The sequence below is a fragment of the Chenopodium album genome, chromosome 4, assembly GCF_948465745.1.
Source record: "Chenopodium album chromosome 4, dcCheAlbu1.1, whole genome shotgun sequence".
NCBI lineage: Eukaryota > Viridiplantae > Streptophyta > Magnoliopsida > Caryophyllales > Amaranthaceae > Chenopodium > Chenopodium album.
The window spans coordinates 3,330,164-3,354,308 of NC_137837.1; the positions used below are offsets into that span (position 1 = coordinate 3,330,164).

Genomic DNA, 24,145 nt, shown 5'->3' on the forward strand with positions numbered 1-24,145 from the left:
AAATAGAGAATTTATTCAACTTATTTCAATTAAGTAAAATTAAATTTTATTTAGTAAAATAATTTTAGTTTAACCCAATATAAAATGGCAAGAACATGGTGGTGCTCGGATTGGCTGCGGAGTGGGTTGTTATGGTTACGTTCGTAGTTCTTGTTTTTAAGTTTCCTTCTGTTTTTTCTTTTAGTGGTGTGTGTGGTGTTTGGGTCTCTTTTTTCCGTCTTTGTGTGTGTGGTTTAGTTGGGTTTGTTATTTTTTCTTTTTGTGTGGTGTGTTGGTGTGCTTTTCCCCAGAGGGACCAGCTTCGTGGGGAATGCAGATCGGTGTGCTGATCTTCTGGTGCAGGATTTGAGTCGGGTTTTTTGGCTATGGGGCTTTGGTTTAATCTTCTGTTGGTTTGGACTGAAGGGTTATGCTTCCATGTTGAAATCCGTGTTTGAATCGGAGATTGTCTTGTCAATGGTGAAGTGTACGACACCAATTTTGATTTCTGGTCGAGGAGTACAGGATTCTGAGTCAATGAAGGTTCACGTCAGAAACTACAACTTATTGCCAGACCCCCTTGCAAGAGGCTGCATAGGACAGCGTTATATGAGTCAAGGGTATTTCAGAAAGTCATTTTGCGCGTGCAATTGTAGTTTATTTTACTTCGAACTTGTAATTGGTTCTTTTGTCTTTGTATTGTTCGATTACGATTTCTTATATAAGTGCCGTATGACTTATTAATAATGAATTTTAATCTCCCCTTCAAAAAAAAAATAAAAATAAAATGGCAAGACAAGATCTTACGAGAGTTTCAACTCGATTTTAAGTCTATACGCTCTCTCAAATACGAGTAAAAAAAAGGGTTACCCCGTAATAAAAATCCCCCAAATAGTCGTAGGAAAAGGAGTGTTAGAACTTTAGAGGTTTTGACAAACTCCTCATCACATCATAAGTGCGGAATCTTCCCCCTTTTCTCCCCCCGAAAACACAAACTCCTCAAACCCAAAAACCCTAATTTGAAGAACTCGCTCCTTTTTTCAGAGGAGAGAGAAAATGGATGCGATTCGGAAGCAATTAGATGTGTTAATGGGTGCTAATCGTAATGGAGATGTTACTGAAGTTAATCGCAAGTATTTCGATCGAGATGTTTGCCGTCTCTTTTTGTCTGGTCTTTGTCCTCACGAACTTTTCCAGTTAACGGTACTTATTCAAGCAAACCCTAATTTCATCGTTTTTTTTTTGTTCAATTGCTCTGAAATTTAGCGTGTAAATGTATAGCTGTTATAGTATATTTTTGGGCTGAATTATTTGAATTTTTTTAACTCAACTTAATTTATTTGTATGTTGATTTTTCGTGTTTTAAATAATGAAATATTGATTATTATGTGATTGCATGTTAGTTTAATAAGTGTAATTGTGATTTTCTTTTCATAAAATTAAGTGTGATTGACTTGATGGTGTGACTGAATAGATGAGATGAAAGTGTTTTGAGTATGGGTGATGTGGGGAATTTTAGTGACATTGTTTCCGAGGAAACGCCGATAACTTGGAAGAAAGGAGTGCCTGATCTTGATTTGTGTTGAATGTTGTAAATTTGAGAACCAAGAATTTGATTTTAGGTGTAGTTTTGGGTATGAGCTATTAGCCGGGACAAGAGAAGGTTTCTGGTCTGTTTTGATTTAATGTACCTTACATGGATGTATATCGAATTATTGATGATGCAATGACTTGATCATACAACTTTCATTTTAAGTGTCAGTGGAACCACTTAGCCACCCTCTGCCCCCAAAGGAGGAATACAAATAGGATAATCTGAAAAAGGGAGACTTTTACGCCCATCTTTTGTTGACGCAAAGGCATAGGATTGTCCTCCAACCTATGTACTCATAATCTCTTATTCATTACTTTAGGTTAATTTTTTATTTATGTCTGCTTCAGAGATGGTTGTGGCATACCATATCATACTAGGTCATTGGTTTGTTTAGTGTCTTAGTTTGTATAGGCGTTACTGAGTTGCCATATGGGATTTGGTAAGGGAGAACAATTCACTACCTAGTTTTGTTACATTAAGGCAAAATGAGACAGTATCACATATTAATTCACCATTTTCAGATTGCAATTCACGTTGAATATGGGAATTAGTTAGCACTGGTTGCATGTTTACTAGTGTCTTAGTTAATGCTTCTATGTTGTCCTTTATTATGATTTGGTTATACATTAACTAAGTTTTGTTTTTTCAGAAAATGGATATGGGGCCATGTCCAAAGGTGCATTCGTTGCAATTACGGAAAGAGTATCCTTTTGCTCGTTATTCTTTCATGCTTTATTGGTTTGGGTATTGGTTGAAGTACTAGAAGTACTAGTTTTTGGGTGTTTTGTATTCTTGGAATAGCTATTATGGGGATATGAATTATTGTTATTAGCCCTGTTTCTATGATCTTATGATTTCTTTGGTTTGGAATATGAATATAGTTCCTTTCTTAATGAGATAATTTTCGGTGATTGAAATGTTGTACTTATTGAGAGGATTGCACTTGAAAAAATCTTTAGATGTTTTTCTCAGGTCCTTCTAAATGTGTTAATAATGACTAGTTGGCAAGACAGTAGTACTCTGATGATGTTCTTAATCTAATTTGTTTCTTTTTTCTTTTAGTTAACAAAAAAAATTTCAAGACTTCCAACATTGGATCATTGTTTCCCTTTTCACGCTTGCCTTTTATATAAAAGAAAATTTTCAACACTTTCTACATTAAATTGTTGTTTGCTTATTTAAGCTTACTTTATATGGCTATTTCGTAGTTTGTGATCTGCTGTCCTGGTGCTTTATGGAACTTTGCTTTTCTGCTGATTCTTTACATGCATTGTGACAATTTGGCATGTCAAATGGAACTAGTTTCGACAATTATACAAGACAGTAATAAAAACGTACTTGGAATACTTTTTGGCACCGTCTGTTTAGTTCTTAATTCATATCAGATATGAAGATGCAAAGGCCAAGGGTGTTGATAACTACGACAGGGATTTAGAGGATGTCATAGACAGGCTCATTGTAGAATGTGACAGAAAAATTACTAGAGCTCTCAAGCGTCTTGCAGATGAGGATGCTAAAGCTGCTATTGCAATTTCTGTGTCTGATGTTACCCAGGTAACGATGAAGCCTTTATTTTAAGATTAATCTTTTCCCCATTGGTATGCTTATTATTTTAAAATTTATGTTGGTCACTTGCTGTAGACAGAAGAGATCATAGAGTTGTCCAAGCAGATCAAAGAGAAGTTGAAAGAAGCTGACCAGTCGGGTAAGTTATTATTTTGTTCAGGAAGTATGGTTACTCTTTTTGGTGTTGAACTTCCTAGGTCATCTTAGATAGACTTTTTCTGTAATTTTACTTGTTTTATTTTATATGTATGCTTCAATGCTTGCATTTTAGACTAAGCTAGAGACGGGATGCGAGCTTATGGCTGATTTTAGGTTTTAAAGTTAGACACAGTATATATTTAGTTCATCTATGGTGTATGAAATTCATAGGCGTGGCCTATTGCGACTTATTCAAATATTTAATTAATGCCCATCCTGGATTATTGCATTTTCAGATCTTGAAGGCAAAACAGATCTTAAAATTCGAGCTTTGGAAGAAGTTGAAGAATTAAGGACAACAAGAGCTGATAAACAGGTTTGTTGTTTCGTCGTCTACTGTATCTTACTATCCCAACCAAAGATCTGTTTTTTTTTTTTAGTACTGTATCTTTTTTTTTTCCTTGCAGTCTATGCTTCTTTTGGACGCTTTCAACAAAGACAGAGCCTCTCTACCGCAGCCACTTCCCAATCCTCCTCCATTGGCTCCTTTACCTATGCTTGCTCCTGATGCTCGTACTCAAGAATTGATAAACGAGAAACTGAAGAAAGCAGAGGATCTAGGTAAGATTGAGTGTGGCTGCTTATGGCATTTTATTGTTATTGTGTTGGTGTGGTCTCCCTTAAGTTCTGAAATCTCTGTATATTATTCAGGTGAGCAAGGGATGGTTGATGAAGCACAGAAAGCATTAGAGGAAGCTGAAGCGTTAAAGAGGGTACTTTATTTTCTTCACTCAGCTTTACTTTTGTATGTCATACTTCCATTCTTGTCAACTTTTGTTCTCTTCTGAACCTGTGTCATGTTGCTCCAGCTTGCGCCAAGGCCGGACCCCTCAGCAGATCCAGCAAAGTATACTGCCGCTGATGTTCGCATTGTGAGTCCTTTTCTCTAACCAAAAAAAAAAAAAATCATTGTAGTTTTTGTTTTTGCTCTACCTATCCTTTGATTTGCTTGCCTGGGTGAGTTATTGTAGAGACTTTAGAACTTGTGTTTTATTGGAGTGCTTGAGAGCTATTTAACTTTACATAAAATAGACAGAAAGAATAGGAGATGCTTCAAGGCATGAAATTAATCTTTATACTACACCTATTGTCAGCCAAGTGTTTGCCACCTCGGTTATATTGTCAATGTTTGGTTTGGGATTCGTATATGTTGGCTTATAGAGCAGTGGATTGCAGGTCCTTGTTTTCTTTCTCATCCCAAGTTATATGAAATAAATCGAATACTACGTAATGTTAAACAACTTGATCACTATAATCCATTTTTCTAATCATTATGATGTATGGTATATGAATTCCTTTTCTTTGGTACTGTGGTCTATACCATTTCAATTTCAATTTTACCATTACAATGTTTGCATTACTTTTTTTTTTAATCATTATTAATATGTATATAAAAAAAAATTGTATTAACTATGCAATGTCCTGATCCTTTGTTTTTTGCTTTGGCAGACTGATCAGAAGCTACGTGTCTGTGATATTTGTGGAGCATTCTTGAGTGTTTATGATAGGTAATGGTTGCATTTCTCTGTTGTCAACTATGTGATAATTCTTTGGTGACTATTTTATGAGGGTGACAAAACATTAGTATTTTGGGGTTTCAAGTACTTCAGCTTTTGACCGGTAATTATACCTCCTTGTCACCAGCAGGCTTTTGGCCCCAGTTTTACGAGGATAACTTTTCCAGCTAAAGAATGTGCGTCTTTTATTTTATGCTTGTAGATCATGCTGTTATTAGCTAGATACTTGTTGGAGTGCTTTGAAGTGTTTAAATTATGCTACAATCTACTCAATGCTATTAAATGGATGAGTTTGATATTTGCGTGTGGTTTTCAGTGATCGTCGTTTAGCAGATCATTTTGGGGGAAAGCTTCATTTGGGATACATGCAAATTCGTGAGAAATTAGCTGAGCTTCAGGTACGTCTACAATTGCTTTATTTTAAATTGTTATGTAAAACTCAAATAATGTGTTACTATGTGGCTTAAAAGAGAGTCGACCTGGGCAGTGTACTTATTTTATATTGGTATGAGTGGGGTGTTCATTAGAATTGGTAAGATGAAGACTGTAGGGTCCTATATATATCTATTGTATTATTTTATTATGTCATCTACTTGGTTTTCTGTAGTAGTTGCTCATAAGTGATTTCTTTAATCTTGGCTCAGTAGGTGTGGAGGTAAACTAAGTAAATTTTTAAACCATTGGGATTTTTTTATTTTTCTGGCATTGTTCTTTTTTATTTGTGCCAATTGGGAAATTCTCAAGACTATGTGAATATGTGATCCAGGTGCTGGTCTGTAATCACATTGTTCTTCTGTAAAAGGTCGATTTTGCCATCTGTGAGTTCTTCTTATACTTAGAAGAGTGGTTATTGCAATTTATTATTCTGATTTGGTATATATGCTCACCTTTGAGTTCGAACGGACTTGAAATAGAGAATGGTGACCAATCCATTATATTTTGAAGAAAAGGTGCAAAAGGAAAAGAATTTGAACCTCAAGTTATGGCTGGGGACATTAATTAATAAATGTTATTTTAATCTGTATGCCAACATAGGTTTGAGATGTATTTGGTTTATGATTTCCTTGGTTCAGCTTCTATCAGACATCAACACTTTTATTGCTAGACTTTGGACATGGCATTATAATTCTAATGCTGAGGTTAATTAGTTAAGGAGATTGATTTTTGGTTTTATAATCTTCCCTGAATCTCAGGTACTGTTTTGCTTTTCTTAACATTTGGTCTCAGCCTATTATGCTACTTGTTCAATTATTATTATTTTTTTTAATTTTAATTCCAAAAGCTAGCTTTTAAGTGACTTTATAATAAAGAGGTTTTTTTTTTTTTTTTTTTTTGTTTTTTTTTTTTTTGGGGGGGGGGGGGGGGGGGGCAGTTTCTAATTATCTGGCACTACACTCACTGTAGGGTCCCCCTTACTCCCTGACGTTTCCTGGCATAGCTATATGTTAGTCTATGTGCTTGAGCTATTGTGCACAGTGTTTGAAAGCTATGTTGGATTGTTATGCATAATTTTTTTGCTTGATAGACCACATTTTGTTCATATTTTTGTATTCATGGACATCATGGTTTATGCTAATTGAATCATTCATTACAAGTTTGTAGTATACCAAATTTTTTCTCTAGTAAATTGTGTTGATAGCTTGATACCTGTTGCATAAATGAGATCTGCTTGTGAGTGGCCTGCTAAATGCGATGTTGAATAAATTTTGTATTGGATTACTAATGTTCAGGAAGAAAAAAACAAGAAGCGCAAGGTTCATGAAGAAGATAGAAGGTAGATGTCTTCTAGCTTTCCCTTCCATCATTTTCTCTTTTATTTGTCGTTGCTGTCTAAATTTCTTACATGTCCAGTAGCACTTTTGTTCTTGGTATCTCTTCTTGTGCTATATATGCTCAAAGATTCTTCTGATCTGAAACTATCTTGTAGGTCTAGAGAGCGCAGCCGTGAAGTAGAACGTGCACCCAGTAAGGACAGGGAAAGAGGTGATAGTCAGCATAGGGATTATGACCGGAGAAGCAGGGACCGTGATAGGCACAGTGACAGGGATCGTGGTTATGACCGTGAACGTGAAAGAGATAGGGAGCGATCCCGCAGTCATGATTCAAGAAGTCGCCGAAGGTCTCGTTCACGGTCCAGAGAACGTTCCAGGGATTACGGCCGTGACTATGATCGTAGCAGGTATTTGAAGTCCTATCTGATTATTTTATTTGCACTTGGGTGACTTAGACATCTGCTTAGAGTCATGAAGTTCAATGCTTTTAGCTAGTGTTCATTTAGGTTTGCAGTTTAGTCTCCATTTTAATTGTTCTGAAATGAGAATATAAAGCAAGTTAAGTTATTTTTGTGTCAATGCTTTCATGAAGTTCAATGCTTTTAGCTATTAGCAGTGTTCATTTAGGTTTGCAGTTTAATCTTCATTTAATTTGTTCTGGAGATGAGAATATAAAGCAAGTTAAGTTATTTTTGTGTCCATGCTTTCATGAAGTTCAATGCTTTTAGCTATTTGCAGTGGTCATTTAGGTTTGCAGTTTAGAATATAAAGCAAGTTAAGTTATTTTTTGTGTCAATGCTTTTAAGAGCAGCTTGTTATTAAAGGAGCATCATGAGTTGTGAGTTTCTATTAAGGAAATACGAGTACATATTGTGATTTCTAAAATCTGCTGTGCTTTTGTTTGCCACTTTTGCTGATTGTGGTTCTGACCAGAGCTTGTTTTTTTTTTATTGGTTTATCATACATACTCTTAAGTTGGCTTGTTTTTGGCTTGCAGGCGTCATGACCGAGATAGATACTAGAGCTTCATGTACTGCATTGTCAGCATGAACAAGTTTACCCTTGCTGCGTAAAATTATGTTTTTTTTTTTTTTCATCTTTCTTTGAGACAAAGTACTCGGGAGTATTCAGGTTGTGGACTTTGCGGTTCTTCATCACTTAGGTTGGTTTGTCGAACGAATGAGATGCTTATTTTGCTAGTTGAAGAAAGAGTACGGTAATTTTCCCGTGTAATAGCTTAGGATGTATGAAAAGAAAATCTTGATTATGGTGAGATGGATGCTCTGCTTAACCTCTCCTTTGTGCCTTATTTTTCATTTTATACTCCGTATAATTTATTTTTGGTCTTTAGTTGATTGTGAATAATGATGTGCAAATGTTCAAGTTTTCCATTTGACACAATCATTTGCTTTATAAAATGTGCCAAATGATTGTGATATAAATTTGTCTTCCTAAATAATGGCACATTGGCACATAATAAATCTGTCTTTCTAAAAATGTATATAAATTTGTAAGTTGATGCTATATAAACCTTGATTATATCTTAATGTTGGCAAAATTATCAAATTGTTCTTTCAATTATACAAGCCAGCCAGCCTACGATTTCATCAGACAAACATTTGTTCTTTGTGGATTGCATAATGGAACATAGTCATGCTATATGCAAACAAGTTCTCGACAAATATAATGGCATTTGTTTTGGAGCCTGTTCCTTCTTGTGTTATACTTCTATGGAATAGGGCAAGGTTGACCTCTTTTACCAACCATAAAACCATGTTTTAACTTTCAAGCCTACCAGGCTACCATTGATCAGTCTCAACTTCGATCAATTTTCGATAGCTCTAAATGGCAGCCTTCTTCTAATGCGATCAAAGTAGTCTTCTAATGCGATCAAAGTAGTCAAATTACTAGTTCAAATTACATTTGAGTGTTACTAATAATTCTGAACAATGAAGTATGATATTGTATCTTATTGATTGTATAAATCATACCATAATTATTCTATTACAACACAGCAGAAATCAATAAATAAAATATGGGATTTTTTTTTCTTCAAAATTTCTCCAATTTCATTAAATCATTTCAAAGAACAAATTACATCACTAGTAATCTAATTCTTCCAAATCAAATCTACCCACAAAAAAAAAACAAAAGCTTCAATCTAATTTCATTCGATCAAAACCCTAATTGATGATTACATTTGTCTACCAGCAGCATCAGCAACAATGGGCAAATAAGGAGTCCTACCCAAAATCGATGAAACAACCCCATAAACAAAACAAGAAACAATAAACACAAACAAAAAATTATGACTCATTACCATAATCTTAAACCCTAACCCTTTTCCAGGATTAAAAATCCGCTGCAAAAGCAAAGGAAGAACAAGAAGAACATCAAGAACAAGAGCTTGCATTGCATTGAATCGAACATAGCTTGAGAAACTAGGGTTTCTGACAACCCCAAGATAGAGCGCAAAGAAGGAGACGAAACTAGCATATGGGATTGATTTGTAGAGAGAGAAAAAGGGTAAAAGGGGTTGGAAGAGATGAGAGAGAGGTGGGTATTGAGCGAAGAGGAAGCGGCCGTAATGGAGGCCATTGATGAAGGGAAGAAAGTAGGAAATGGAGGAGATTAAGCGGTCTGCTGCTGGGGTTGTCGACATTGTTATGCTTGATTTTTGGGGTTTTAGGGTTCTGGGTTTTTGGGAGGTAATTGGGAAGTTGAATTTGGTGATTGGGGAGGATTTGAGAGGGTGGAAGAGGAGAGAGAGTGGCCGGAATTTGGTGGGTTTGCGGTGGTGAGTGGTGGTTGTTGTGGCGGTGGGGAGGAGAGATAGCCGGAGGAGTGGGATTGAGGCCATTTTTTTGGGAGATTTTTGTGTGTGGGAGAGAAAGAAAGTATATTTGGGTTATATGCCTATATTGGAAATTTTAGAATGCAAAATAGAGATTTTTTTATTTTTCTAATTATTTTAAATTTTTATTTTTTTAGTCCCTCTATTTGATTACTATCTCCGTTTTTAAATATTTGCTGCATTTCTTCATACGCTGAGTTTTAGAGGATTTGAGGAGATAGAATATGTGGTGGGTCTAATAGGTGAGATAATTTAGTTAAATATTGTAAAAAAATTTCCAAATAAGAAAATGGAGCAAGTATTTGAAGACGGTCGAAAAAGGAAAGTGGAGCAAGTATTTAAAAACGGAGGGAGTAGTTGAGAAATGAAACTTGATTACTTCAACGAATAGAATGGATGGTCCAACTACGTAACTTTTTCTTTTTCATTACTTCCATGGTCATTCTGAAAAGACAACCTTGGTCATTCATTAGCTCAAATTGTGATGAATCTAATAACACGCTGTAAGGTTACAAGGCTATGTTTATTTGCCTATACTCATAATTCACAATTACATACAATGTCACGAGAATTCTTCAAAATGTGTTATTCTAATGTACTTCATGTTATAAAGAATGAAAGGCAGAGAAATTTATTCTAATGTACTACATGTTATAAAGAATGAAAGGCAGAGAAATTTAAATTGCATCCATGATTTGATTTTGAGAAAATACAAGTTTATAAACCTTGATAAACCAATTCTTGTTTAACTGTTTATCAAATGACAGCTTTGTTAATGATTATTCCCGCCTACCCGGTGTATCATGAAAAGATGAGCGTACATGACGATACAAGTTTATTCTAAGTTTCTAACCTTGATAAACAAAGATGAGGGTACATGAAAAGCACCAGGAATACTTTTGCATTTACAAACGTCAATGATTACTTGAATTTCACAAGCTTGTATAGTAAATTGCATCTCTTCCTAATTTGTAAGCTTAACAATGTGCGAGCATTACAAAAAACCGTGATTTGGCTTAGATTAAGAAATAATTTACACAAGGAAAATGATGGAAACTATAAATCAATATCTAATAATCGCTGGCTCTTCTTCGGAGCTCATTCAGCTCTGACTCGATTTCCATATCTCTAAAGGGTGATTTGGCAACCGCTGTTCTCCCTGGAGGTAATTCTCCTTTCTGTTCAAGGTCATTCAACAAAATAGACAAGGGCAAAGTCAGCAACCTCCTCAAAAATTAATACAGGAAAAAACATAGAACACTGAATGAACTACTTGATGGTTACCCATACAATTCTTGAATAACTTCAGTATGGAACCACAAGTAGAAGTCTAGCCACATTATAGGCTAAGTTTGTTGTTAACCAGCAAATAATCATTACTTATTGTCCCAAAATAATAGGGAACTTCCAAAAGCTTGTGCCCTTAATGGTAGCCATAACAAAGAATTTAAAAGTAAGACTATATTGGTATTGTGAAAATGTAAATTTTCAACCACTAGAGGATAGTTAGAAGTTTAACTCAATTCCTTCAAAATGTGACCTACTGTTTAGAGACTGGGGGGGAGGGGGCATGATTAAAAATCCGTTGCATACTTATTCTTGACAATGATCCTCTCTTTACTTATCACTTATTATGACTTTGTTTGGAAGATAAATTAAATCTAGCACCAACATGAATCCTAGATGATAAAACAAGTGCTCCATTCATTAGTATACCTTTGAGCTACCGGACAATTCATTCTTCAAGCTAGCTAAGTCCTCATCAACAGAAGTGCCTTCCAGTAACGCAAACTGACAATAAAATAACGAGAAGCACTTAGTATAAATAATTAATAAACTACAGCTGTTGTAAGAAATTTCAATTTAATGAATCTCCCACTCTCACAAACCATTTCCTAAGATTGTTATGAGGTAAAAGAGTGCTGCACGAGTTCATAACTTTTGTGTGTGGAGGTGCATGTGTGAATCACCTTGATTATTCTATTTACATCAACAATCATTCATAATGTTTTATACTCCGGAAGAGAGAAGGGGAGGGGGTGAAGGCTTACCTTTCCTTCAAGATCATCACTGGTTAACTGATTAAGTGCATCGGCTTCTGATTCCATAGCCATTACTGTATTAAAAGAAGGCCATAAGTCACAAGGCACAAAATAAACATTCTAACTGCATGATAATTAACCATTGTTTAAAAAAAAAAAAGGAAAAGAATTAATGTTCTATAAATTATCACAAAGACTAATACAGTAGGACAAGGTTTCCTCACTAAGTATCCAAAAAAACTATAGATAAACCCAACCCAATTCCCCTATATCTCCCCAAGAGAATGATTTGGGAAAGCGCCAGGTGGTTCAAAGAAGCTAGCAAAGACACTTAATCCCAAAGCAAATTACGTGGCTTAGTAACATCAATAACCTATGATGATTCACAATAATAAAGACTGCTTGTGGATATACATCAGATATTATTGCAGTCAAGATGATTATGTACTCAATCTCTTCAGCATACTTCATTTTAGAACCTCTCTAAACTCTATATACAGTCAACTTATCAGTATTTAATGAAAGTGCATATTAACTTAAACTTGAATATGGTGTCTCAGATTTGACTCCATACATCTTATGAGACGGGCACAGGGCACAGGAACTTTGGCCAAGGAATAAGAGCTGTCTTCAATTAAGGGATAATTAAGGAAACTAATGATACATAATAAGGACCCCCAAATATCCCTGTAATCTACACAATTGATACAATTCCCAATAGACCCATATAACATCATGAAGGGAAATGAAATAAAGCTTGCCTTTTTCTTCCATTTTCTCAAAAGCAGCAAGAGCACCGCTTGTATTCACTTTTCCCACCATCTCACTTACTTTAGTAGCAGTCCTGGAAAACCAAAGATAGAATACAGAACTTACTATAATATACACCAGGATAAAAAAAAATAAAAAAAAATAAAAAGGTTAAACCTTTGCAAACTGAATATGTTCATTGAGCAAATAGACGCAGAACGACAAAAGAAAAACCTTTCAATGATACTAATGACAAATAGGGTATAGATGCAAAACCTTGCAGATTGAGCACGTGCTTTGAGCGTGTCTTTCTTTGACTTTGCCTCCTGTATTTTGCTTTCCAAGAGCTGCCAGGGAAGGAAGAGGCAATTCAATTAAAATTCTTATATTACCTTTCCAGTTGCAATAGCCTTGATCACTTAGACAACCAATCAATGAAGCAATCAAATTACAAACCAACTAGAGCATTTATGCAATAGCAACAAGCCAGACAAGCCTTTTAAGGGCTTAAATTACAACCGGTATTACGGTACTACGACAACAAGCAGAATGGAAAAGGAGCATCATTGATGGAAAAGGTTCCACCAATACATCACGGTATATTAGTATACCCTCCCAAGGTGATGGTTCCCCAACCAATAGAGAGATTAAATAGGCTAGAAGGACTCCTCATCCTGCCAGGCCTGTTCCCAAAGAACAGAAATAATCCACCTTCACACAGTTATATTATTGCTCAAGTATCAATTCATCTCCTTTAGGAGCTTCACATAATAGGTGATGTCAGAAGTAGTAAAAAAGATATCTTAACCAAAGTCTTTCACGTATCAATGAGAATTATTTGAGCATGCAGGTATTACAATCGACACTATATATTCAATCTATCATTGCACAACCAAAATTAAACTATGGCCACAGAGCAAACCCCATATCAGCGCTATCAAGTCATCAAAAAGTGGAAAATCAATCATATATCTATAACACAGAAGAAACTGACAATGAAGCATGTTACATGAGCCATAGCAGCACACCTTAGTATTCGAGACAAGCGATTCAACAACATTCTTTTGCTGATCAAGCTGAGCCCTCAAAGCACTAGCATTATCCTGCAAATTGTAAGAGTGTATATAGATAAGTGAGAAAGGAATTATGATTCTTGAAGCTTCAATTCATTTAGGCAAGATAATAGCATCAACAAGAAGCATCGAACTTGGTACATCCTAAGGACAGCGGGACAGATCAAATTGAATCAAAGGGGTCATTTATACTTCTACAAATAATAAGACAACCATTTTCCATTTTTGAAAGAGTAATATGTCACAGGAAAAAGGTCAAAATAATAAAATACCTCTACACGTTTATATATTCTTTGCAGCTGTATAAATTAGCTCATTTTCCATATCTATAACTCTTTCTTTTAATTCCTTTTTCTAAAAAAAGCCTAAATTCTTCAGTTCCGATATACTTGTAAAAGAAAACCAAAAGGTTGCAAACAACATTATTTCAAAACTTGGAAACAAAAAGAAAGCAAGAATCTGGAGGGACAATCACTAGGCCACAATGGCACAATCTATATAGCAAATATTGCACAATCTAAAGCCAGGAAAAAACCGAAAAATACAAATAAAACATTCTCACTGGCAGATGAATCTGCCAATATTCATGCCTAGATTTCAGAAGAACAGTCAGGCACAAGTATGGCAGATGACCCTTCCAAAAGTTATGAGAAATGACTCATGGGTAGGGAGCTATGGCTGAAAAAGGCAACTTCGAGCAACATGGCCAGAGTTATGCTGAAATCATCATCCGTCAACTTTTAAGAGTAAGAACACTATTAATGTAATCCTACCTTGTAAAATAATAAATGTTAATAGAGCTTATTCTTTTGCAAAATATTTTCAGATTTCCTCCACATTACACCATTAAGTATTCTTTACTTCATAGTGGAAAGACAAACCTTAAAAGACCTACATTACCTTAAAAGACATGGCATAGCTGATGATTATGCTAATTCCAGACCCGACACCAAAAAATAAAAAATAAAAAAGGAAATGCATAAGTATGACTTAATCTGTACTTATTAAAAATCACTCCTGTACATAATGAGGGGCCCTAAGCTGACTAAATATACTTGATAAGAATAAGCAACTAATCAAGGAATACTTTGTCTTAAAAAGTGCACAATAAGATTGTATAATTGAGATTTGGTACTAAAATGCACGTTGGAAGAAAATGAGGGTTAACATTAGATCTTCAGTTTGGAAGTGAGGATCAGAATACTTCCCCACCAAAAGTAAACACAAATTGGTGTTTAAAAAGTGATTTTCAAAAAGGCTAGTACACAGATGGGTTCTTTCAACATCAACAAGATAGAGGAAGTAATGATATCATATCACATTTTAATACACTTTTAGCTGGCAAGAAAATGCAGAATGACAATTACAACAGCTAACTCAGCTTTAGTCAATGATCACCACTGAAGAAAATCTTCAAATGCCAGTGATACCACTTCCTTGTGTCCTTTGAGACTTAAAATTTAACTCTTTGAGGGCTGGTGGTGGGGGTACGGGGAGTAGGGAGAGAGTAGATTTCAACGATATTGGAGAAATGTATACAACACCTCCAATACACAAACATCAGCATACAAGGTGTAGAAAACAAAAGGGGAAAGCCGAATCAAAAAGAAAGATGGTCTGCAAGATAAATGAAACTTACAGCATAAGATTTCCGCCTCTTCAAAGCTTCACGAGCAAGGTCTTCATCCCCTTTGCTCAGAGCAAGTTGTGCTCTTTTATACCTTATAGCCCATGAAAGACAAATCAGCTAAAAAATAAGGAGGGGGGGGGAAGCAAGCAGCAACTGAAAATGCATTCAAATTAAGCCCCATAAACAGCTTACCAATCTTCTGAAGCTTGCTGTGCGGCTTTACACTTATTTTCCAGTTGCTTTTGAGATGCCAATACCTTCATAAAAAGGGAAAGGTATAAAACACTTAACCAAATGGGAAAAGCAAGGCGAGAAGTAAAACATGTAACATCCACTTATACTAGCAACTTAAGAAGAGAGCACTGTACCTGCGCTGTTGACTGGCGCATTTTCGTCAAATCTTCATTCATCTCAAGAACAGTTTGTTCAAGAATTTTCTCGGGATCCTCAAAACTGCTTAGAATTGAGTTTGCATATGACTAAGTCCAATAAAGATGACAACCCATTAGGAAAAATGTCATTAATCAACAAGATAAAGTGATACAAAAGCCAGTTCAAACTCAAACCTTGACAACTCTAGCAAATCGATCAAAGAGGTTCATTTGTGAACCAAGAGAACCTCCACCGAGGCCGTTACACCTAGACTTATTGGAATGTAGTAATTGAACTCCACTCAATCTCAAAGCTCCAACTGCAAGCAATGTAACATGTATCTAATCAGGAGCTAACACTAACAAAATTAAACATTTACTCCATCATAAACCACAAATTCAGCTTAATCCATCGAATTTACCACAAAAAACTATCAAGCATTACAATCCGTGCAATAATTCAATTCATGAAATAGGTATCAAACCAAACTAATCAAACCCCAAACACAAATTACCAATTCAAAAAGCATAACAAATTCTCACAAAACACCCAAAAATGAAAATTTGACAATACCCCATTACACCCAGAAGCTAAACTTTGCATAAAAATCAAATTAAACAGAAAATTGAAGGTGGGTAATCATTACTTTTGCCAAAATTTGCTTATAAATCAAATTAAATAACAATTGAAGAGAAAATTGAAGGTGGGTAAGTTACCATTGTTACCAAAAAAGGAAGACCTCAAAGAAACTCTAACAACAGAAAGCCTGTGAGAAGCAGCGCTTGTTGTAGATGGCGCGGAGGCAGCTAGGCGTAAACCTGTGATTGGTGGAGCTTTTGTAGCCATTTTCAAAGCTTCCCCAAAAAATGAAAATTAAAAACCCGGAAATTATTATGAAAAATGAAGGAGGGATTAGGGTGTTGAAGCTTTTGGGAAGAGTGAATAATTTGATCGAGTAAAATTGGTTCCACACTCCCAAAAGCTGTTTAAACAGTTTTGTGTATGTATTTTATTTCTGGTATTGTGTCTCTTGTGGTTAGAGATTGAGGAGATGATGGGATTTTTGACTTGTTTTGTAATCCTTTGGAGTTTGGACATTGGGTGGATAATTGGGTATGGCCTTATGGGTCGAAGTATCCAAACGATAGTTCATGAATCCTTATAAAAGGATGGGCCGAACCCGATAATTTTAAGTGAATTTTTTAACTAGTTTATCTAAAAATGTCCGATCTATAAAGGACGATGGTGTAAATGAGATTTTTTTTTTTTTTTTTTTTTTTTTTTGTTTGAGATCTTAATTATCTTAGCTAATAAGCTTTCTTTCAAATGATGTTTTTTATTCAAGGTCTCGAGCCTAAGACCTTTGGTTAAGTTGAAACTGTTTTATTACCAACTGACTGAGTGTCACTTGTTTGTGAATGACACTCCCACTAACTCTATGTATATTCATATTCTCCGTAAATGCAAGACTTATTTCTCATGAATGACGGGAGGTTGTAATTTCTCATTGCTTTAGAGAAGTAGATTGGTTAGCTAACTATGGGGTGACTGCATAACAATGATTAGTCTCGGAGGGTATAATAATGGAGTGTAGCCCTAAGGATCTTCATGTTATTTTATTGGACGGCCTGAGTGGAGTAGCTTGGCCAAGATTAGTCTCGGAGGGTATAATAATGGAGTGTAGCCCTTACGGCTTGGGGTGTTTAGTTTATTTCGTTGCTTTCTAGTTTGTGTGTGTGCCTTAGGGGTATAATTATGGAGAGGGAAGGAGTAGAATGCTCAAGAGGGTGGCAATGGCGATTATACTAGCCCAGGGAAAGCAAGCACAACTGCACTACAAATGTCTATGAAAAGAATAAAAATGTAACAAGGAACTGCTTCTAGTAGAGCTAAAATTTCCTTTACTTCATAAAAATATACAAATTACAGCTCTTGTTCATACAAGATTCTCAGCAGACAGTGGTTACAACTTAGTACTAGCCATTGTCGATGATGTCTCATTTCCCACTTCCTGAGTCAGTTGCAAGGACGATCTTACAGCATATATACACACGCACACTAGAGTGTTTGTTCAGCTACTTCGAACAGTTTGAATGGCTGCTACCAATGCATCATATTTGGCCCCTGTCACTTCTTCTACAATCTTGCCTTCCTTTAGAATCTTGAAAGTAGGAACTACTCGAATGCCCAATTCCTTAGCCAAGGACTGCCCATGTTTACAAAAATCACATCATCATTATAATTCACTTTGAGACGTTTGACAGATAATAGAAGCTTTAGACTAAACAGAATTAAACGATATGTACCTTGTTTTCCTGGTTACAATCAAGCTTCAGGAAAATGCAATCAAGATATTCCTCTGCTAACTTTTCGTACTTTGGAGCCATTGCTTTACACGGACCACACCTTCACAGTTTGTAAAACTCGAGTTAGAACTAATGGTATCATTAGAGTACTGACACTGAGGGACAACGATCACTGTATAAAAGCTATAAGCAGCACAAATAGATCTCTGCATTCAAGCACAATGCCCACTCCAAGGTCACGAATTCACAACAATTTTCAAGAGTCATGACAGTGTGGAATTTTGATGATAGATTAATTACTCCGGAGGAAGTCATTTCTATAATATCTACAAGAGAAGTGTCTACTGACTGTTAGTTTTCCACTTCTAGTCTTCCACTTCTCTTGTTATAATATCCACAACTTCATAACAAGAGAAGTGGAAGACTAGAAGTAGCCAACAAGTGTACCATACTAACATGTACAACATGTTCAGAAATTTCACAGCAAATGATGCAATTGCAAACATTCTTACTGACTGTTAGTTTTCAACTCATAGATTACATGACAAATGCTGTGGTTTTGGGATGTATCACATAATCATACTGTTTTCATAAGTTAAGGGATACAACATAGGCTACATAGCCAAAATATGATCCAAACTTGGTCTAGCTTCGACAATCCAGAGGAATTCGGACTATACATAACACCATAGAATCAACGAAGCAGCCTGCCTAGGCCAATAATCACAGTAACAAGATTCTTAAGCAAGGCAGTGCTCTCAAGTACACCGCGAAAGAGGGGGGCAATAAGCCAATAATGCTGCTAGGTTGCAATCAAGCTACTTCAATCCATAACACAAGAAACTCCACCAAAAGTTTGCATTAGTAGGATCACCAATTTTAGCTACTCATTTAATTGATTTCAATCTTTTTAGCTGTAGTCTATTGAATAAGAATGCTTTGAACAATCCCAAATTCAAAATAACATTTCACATTACCATCTGTGGCACAACTTTAAGATTGAAAACTAATTAAATGCTTATAAAAGAGCAATGAATCTTAACTTGTGTGGAAAAATAGTCCTGTATGATTTTAACAAGGGCTCTCCAAAACCTCAATCCTCAAATGTACACACTCCTCAGTCTTGTGATAAATACATAGTAAGAATCTTTATCCGTTAAGGATATAACATTAACACGAGTACATTCTAGTAAAATTAAGTCGATCACACAAACAAAGCCAAACTAACCACTAACATAAGCAATCAAAAGCAAATAACAAAAATAGAAAATTCCAACTTAAAAAAATTGAGAAAAAATAACAATTGAGTAATTGTTAAAGAATTTTACCATTGAGTGTACATATCAAGAACAACAGTTTTATCACCAGCAGCATTAACAATAGGCCAGAAAGTGTCCTGATTAACTTGGGTAACCTTCCCAATAATGGCTTCCACTTCTTGGGTACCAACTGCTTCTAAACTTGCTCTTACTTGACCTCTCATTCTATCTTTCCTCTTCACAAAAACCCCTTTACTCTTTTGATAACTCCCAAAAAATTCGACCCGTCTCGGCAACCGGCTTCCGGGGGCCGAGCAACGGGTAGCATCCGATGAGGCGATCGGATTAGTTGCGGATGTCCATGATTGATGAGATAGGGATAGATTGAGAGCCATTGAAATGAATTTTTTTGTTGTTTTGGGAAAGTTTTGGTTTTTGAGAGATGAATGAGTGAAGAATGAAGTGTTTTGTGGTTTGTAGAAAAGAATGAGAAAAGGGATTGTTCTATTATGCCTTTGTAGTTTGTGGTAGTAAAGCAATGTGTGTTTAAATATCTAGTTTCTTCATTGGTAGGACAATCATTATAGCATAGATCATCGTCCAATTGACACGTGTAGTACATATATCTTGTATATGCCAACGTGTATGATGCATGTGGTGGTATATGCCGATATTATTTGATTAACTATTTAAAATGCTTATTATAGCAAAGATCATATATGTAATATGTAATAATGTGAATTATACAAACCAATTTCAACCAGATTTCAACTAATTGGATCTTGATAAATTTAATTTTTATACCATTCCGTCATAAAGAGTAGTTTATTTTTTGTATACCAATGGTAATTTAACTGCTAAAAAATCACAATGAAAAACAAAAGATAAGTACAATATTAAATATGACTCATTATAACATCAAATTTTGTTACTTATCAAATTTCTAAATTTCTTCTACATAAGAAAACAAAAATCATCACCTTCAGCCTAAAGGCTAAATCTTTGAAAAGTGTCTACTGTGACAAGTTGAAGGCTAGATTTCCTCCTAATTTGGATATCGAGCTTTATCCACAAAATATTGTGGAAGAGACTTAATTAAATGTAAACACCAAAAACCAAAATAAATAAATAAATTAATAAAATGTTAAAGATTTTATCTACTACGTATCTAAGTGGTGATTGGCTGATGATAGCAAATTATTTGCAACCATAAATTTCAGATTTCAAAATTTTGATCCAAACTAGTCCATAACCAGCTCACTTAGAAACTGGGCCTCATATTAATTGGGCCTGGATCAAAATCTGGCCTTTTTATTGGGCTCTATATAATGAAAGAATATGGATGGCATAAAAATGCAAGCCATTCTTTGTTTTTCTGTTTTTTTGAAAGAAAAATGCAATTATGCAAGCCATTCTAGTAAAACTTAATTATTGTTACTACTTATATTATTTTTTAATGGCAGCTTTTTCTTTTTTATTTTTATTTTTATTTTATTTTTTTGGTTACCAAATCTTACAAATAAAAATAATGTGATTCCACTAATCCACTATTAGGAGTGCATTTATCTATAGTTTTAATTATTTGATGTCAACTTGCAAAGAAGTCCTTCTTCATGCTGTTTTAGTGTAGCTCGAATTATTCAATGTTGACTGTCATTAGATTTGATAAATTATTTATTCATAAGGTATCTATTAATTATTATATCAAGTATTTTACTTTAAACCTCAAATACCACTATACCAGGGATTACAATATTTAGCTAATTAATTAATGATTTAACATGTAAAAAGAACATTTCTTAAAAACCTTTTTACAAACTTGTAAAATCAGTTTTTTTTTTTTTTGTACATGCTCCGTTTTTAAATTAGACGGAATGACAGTGATAGATGGTTTATATATATCTGTTGTCGACATAAAATAATAATCACATATACTATATATCTATTCAAAATTATTATTGTAAAACGATAATCATATCCAACGACCAAACACAAAACCACATAGGTTAATTGCTTGATGAATGATACCTTCATGAGTTTTTTCACACTTTAAGTGGAGAAAGAATCAAAGAATCATACAAGACCGTACCTTTGCTACACATTAATATTGCTGATGTTGACATATTGTACGGTTGACATGGTTAGTTAATTAAATACCATAATCTAACACATTAGACGTGTATGATTGTGATGTTACACATTTTAATAATGCCTCAAACATTCTATAAATAGATGTCAATGTCCATTCATTCCATTCATCACATACAATTGTATTTTTCTTAATTCAAATTCTCTTACAACCTTTCTTGCGAAGCGTAATCAGCAATCTCTGAGAACGAAAATGGCACAAAGAAGTTGTGGTTGTGGCGATAATTGCAGTTGTGGCGACGACTGCAACTGCAACAGGTATATATATATGAGTATATAACGTACCTTAGCTTCTTGAATAGATTATTACTCGTAATTTACTAGAATGGTATGCAAGGTATTCAGCCATGATGGTAGCTGCCTTGCAATATGCCTAGTGTTCTATATTATGATCTTCTCTAGTAAAAATATAAAAGGGTCCGAGATTTGAATCTCTAAGCTCTCACTCATAAATGATAGCATACCTAATTAATTAAAGTAATATATTACATGGGGGTGGACCCCAACTAATAAACCTATTGAAAGGCCTCTCTCTATTAATATTCCTTAGTAAAGGAGACACGTTAATTTGACAACTATTAAGTTGGAAGTTGCCAGGAAATATAATAATCCCAAATCGGAAACTAATTGCATGGTGTATACTTCAAATAGATGTAACTTGTGCAAGCGGTTTTGATATGTTTTATAATGGCATTTAGAAACAATATATAGTAGTAATGTAAATTGTTATGGTGGTTCAAATGTATAAAATACTGTCCATACACTACAAAAAAAATGAGATTAGGCAACACTTAACATTGCAACACTTACAGAAATGTTATTCTTAATAATCTAACGCAACAATACTTATTTGTTACCTTGAACTAAAGTAACAGAAAAAAATGTGTTGCTCTAGACTATATAAGGCAACAGTCGCTTAAAGTGTTACCTTTTTCTTGTCTAATTGTCTAAGACAACAAATATAATAATTGTTGCATCAAAAGATAACAATAACAAAACTATTGTTTGAAAAATGTAACATTAATATCTATGTTGCCATCTATAGCAACATTTATATTAAAATGACAACATATCACTAGTAGAATAAACATAATGGCAAGCTGTTCAAACCCCCTAATGGGAAGCGGTTTTGAACCGCATGCCATTGGGGGGCTTGCCATTAGCCTTTTAAATGAACCGCTTGCCATTTGTAGTGAAAGGGCAGCGGTTTTGGCGCCAAACCGCTGCCCATTATGGGTATAAAAAATTATTTTTTTTTTTTTTTTAGTTTTTTCAATTAAATTGAAACACAAACATAATATATGCAAAAACATTAATATTTTTATTAATTAATTGTTGTAATATTACATTTTCATAAAAAAAAAAAACAAGCATATTAAAACTGATGCTGCTCTTGTTCACCAGTCGTGCACACCACCAGTCGCGCGCACCACCAGCCGCCACCACCAACCACCTTAACCCGTATTACCACCACACCCTATCCCGATTCACCGTATCTGCCAAACAATAAATTGAAAAAATAAACAACAATAATTATTAACTTAATTTCAGATCTTTTGTGTAAAAAAAAAATAATAAAAATAAAAAAAAAAAAAAAAAAAATCAGATCTTAAATTATGAACAACAAAATTTTAAAGCTAAAAACTCGAAAATTATACACAAACATACCGGGTTCAGATCTTAAATTATAAACAACAAAATTTTAAAGCTAAAAACCGAAAATTATACACAAACATACCGGGTTCAGATCTTAAATTATACACAAATATAATATATGCAAAAACTCGAAAATTAGCTAAAAATTTAATGAAATACCGGAAAATCAAGTGAGATATGACTTGAGAAGCAACGATCTGAACCCTAACGCCGAGCCAGAAAACTGAACCCAAACGTTTCTTCATTCTCGTCGTTGGGTACTGAGGCGTTCGTCGTTCTTCGTTGTGGTGAGGCGTGAGATATGTGTCCGTCGTTCTTCGTTGTGGTGAGGCATGAGAAAGGAAAGAAGGGAGGTTGAGAAAGGAGATAAGAGAAGAAGATAAAGGATGGAGGGGAGATAGAGGAGAAAGAACTGAGGCGTAATGGAGGGGAGAAAGAGGAGAGAGAGCGTGAAAATGAGAGGAGAGAGAAAAAATGAGGGGATAGATCAGAGGAGAGAGAGCGTGAAAATGAGGGGAAAGGGGACGGAGGAGAGAGAAGATTTTTTTTACCAAATGGCAAGCGGTTCAATGCTCAAACCGCTTGCCATTTACATTTTGGTAAGCGGTTCATCCAAAACCGCTTGCCATTGGCATTTTGACAAGCGGTTCATCCAAAACCGCTTGCCATTTACATTTTGGCAAGCGGAATTCAATAACCGCTTGCCATTTGTGGCTGCCCATCAAGTTTATTCTACTAATATATATATATATATATATATATATATATATATATATATATATATATATATATATATATATATATATATATATATATATATATATATATATATATATATATATATATATATATATATATATATATATATTAGCAAGTTTGGTAGAGTTGGTGGGGAACTCACCTTGTGACTCTGAGGTCACAAGTTCGAGCCCTACCAACTACTAAATGCTTGGGATGGGAGTGACAATATTTTTGAATTATCTTCTTAGATGACAACATTTTCATTTGTTGTCTTTGTTAAAGTGTTGCCTTATGTATCATTTTACCTAAGCTTTCAAAATTGTTACCTTTGAATAAAAATGTGTTGCCTTATGAATAGACAACGGGGGCATAATTTACGCCTCATATGTGTTGTCTTAGCTACAAGGCAACACTTTTTTTATATTAGGCAATGGTTTTGCATTGTTACCTTTGCTTTATTTTGTTGTAGTGATATATAAAGTCTCTCTCTATTTGTGCGACTTTATATAGTACGTCTTCAATTGTGCTAGTAAAATCGTAAGGATAAAATTGTGTACATTTTGGACCTTCCTAGACAACGTTACGTCTCTAATAATTTTTATTTTCTTAAATTTTAGGATGTATTCCAGAAGCGAGTGTGGTTGTGGAGATGACTGCAGCTGTGACCCTTGCAATTGCGACTAAACTC

At 34.8% G+C, this 24,145-nt stretch overlaps 3 protein-coding genes and 1 pseudogene across 4 annotated transcripts; 1 reads left to right on the forward strand and 3 right to left on the reverse strand.

The window, feature by feature from the left end:
- Positions 1-881: 881 nt before the first annotated feature.
- LOC145628561 (U1 snRNP-associated protein usp106-like) lies at positions 882-7,972 on the forward strand. Of its 2 annotated transcripts, none has more exons than XR_014111456.1 (13): positions 882-1,182; positions 2,223-2,275; positions 2,959-3,127; positions 3,215-3,278; positions 3,574-3,653; positions 3,745-3,898; positions 3,989-4,050; positions 4,147-4,209; positions 4,787-4,845; positions 5,171-5,252; positions 5,621-5,672; positions 6,585-6,628; positions 6,782-6,876. XR_014111456.1 is itself a non-coding variant. In XM_081680890.1 (13 exons), exons 1-13 carry the CDS (start codon positions 1,036-1,038, stop codon positions 7,646-7,648), a joined length of 1,254 nt encoding a protein of 417 aa, XP_081537016.1. In that variant the 5' UTR covers positions 883-1,035; the 3' UTR covers positions 7,649-7,972. The 2 variants fall into 2 exon arrangements, 1 of the variants encoding a protein (XP_081537016.1); XM_081680890.1 differs by lacking the exon at positions 5,621-5,672 and adding an exon at positions 7,624-7,972 and having other exon boundaries at positions 883-1,182; positions 6,782-7,033.
- Positions 7,973-8,579: 607 nt separating this feature from the next.
- LOC145626352 (protein TIC 20-II, chloroplastic pseudogene) lies at positions 8,580-9,538 on the reverse strand (annotated as a pseudogene).
- Positions 9,539-10,348: 810 nt separating this feature from the next.
- LOC145628562 (membrane-associated protein VIPP1, chloroplastic-like) lies at positions 10,349-16,403 on the reverse strand. The gene is made up of 11 exons (XM_081680892.1): positions 16,064-16,403; positions 15,542-15,666; positions 15,344-15,454; positions 15,168-15,232; positions 14,985-15,066; positions 13,301-13,375; positions 12,549-12,619; positions 12,284-12,366; positions 11,532-11,596; positions 11,197-11,271; positions 10,349-10,658 (listed from the first exon to the last, which is right to left on the reverse strand). The coding sequence occupies exons 1-11, from the start codon at positions 16,191-16,193 to the stop codon at positions 10,551-10,553; spliced, it is 990 nt and encodes a 329-aa protein (XP_081537018.1). The 5' UTR covers positions 16,194-16,403; the 3' UTR covers positions 10,349-10,550.
- An 828-nt stretch (positions 16,404-17,231) lies between these two features.
- LOC145628563 (thioredoxin F-type, chloroplastic-like) lies at positions 17,232-19,439 on the reverse strand. Its single transcript, XM_081680893.1, has 3 exons — positions 18,982-19,439; positions 17,654-17,753; positions 17,232-17,553 (listed from the first exon to the last, which is right to left on the reverse strand). Exons 1-3 carry the CDS (start codon positions 19,305-19,307, stop codon positions 17,419-17,421), a joined length of 561 nt encoding a protein of 186 aa, XP_081537019.1. The 5' UTR covers positions 19,308-19,439; the 3' UTR covers positions 17,232-17,418.
- Between the last annotated feature and the right edge of the window lie 4,706 nt (positions 19,440-24,145).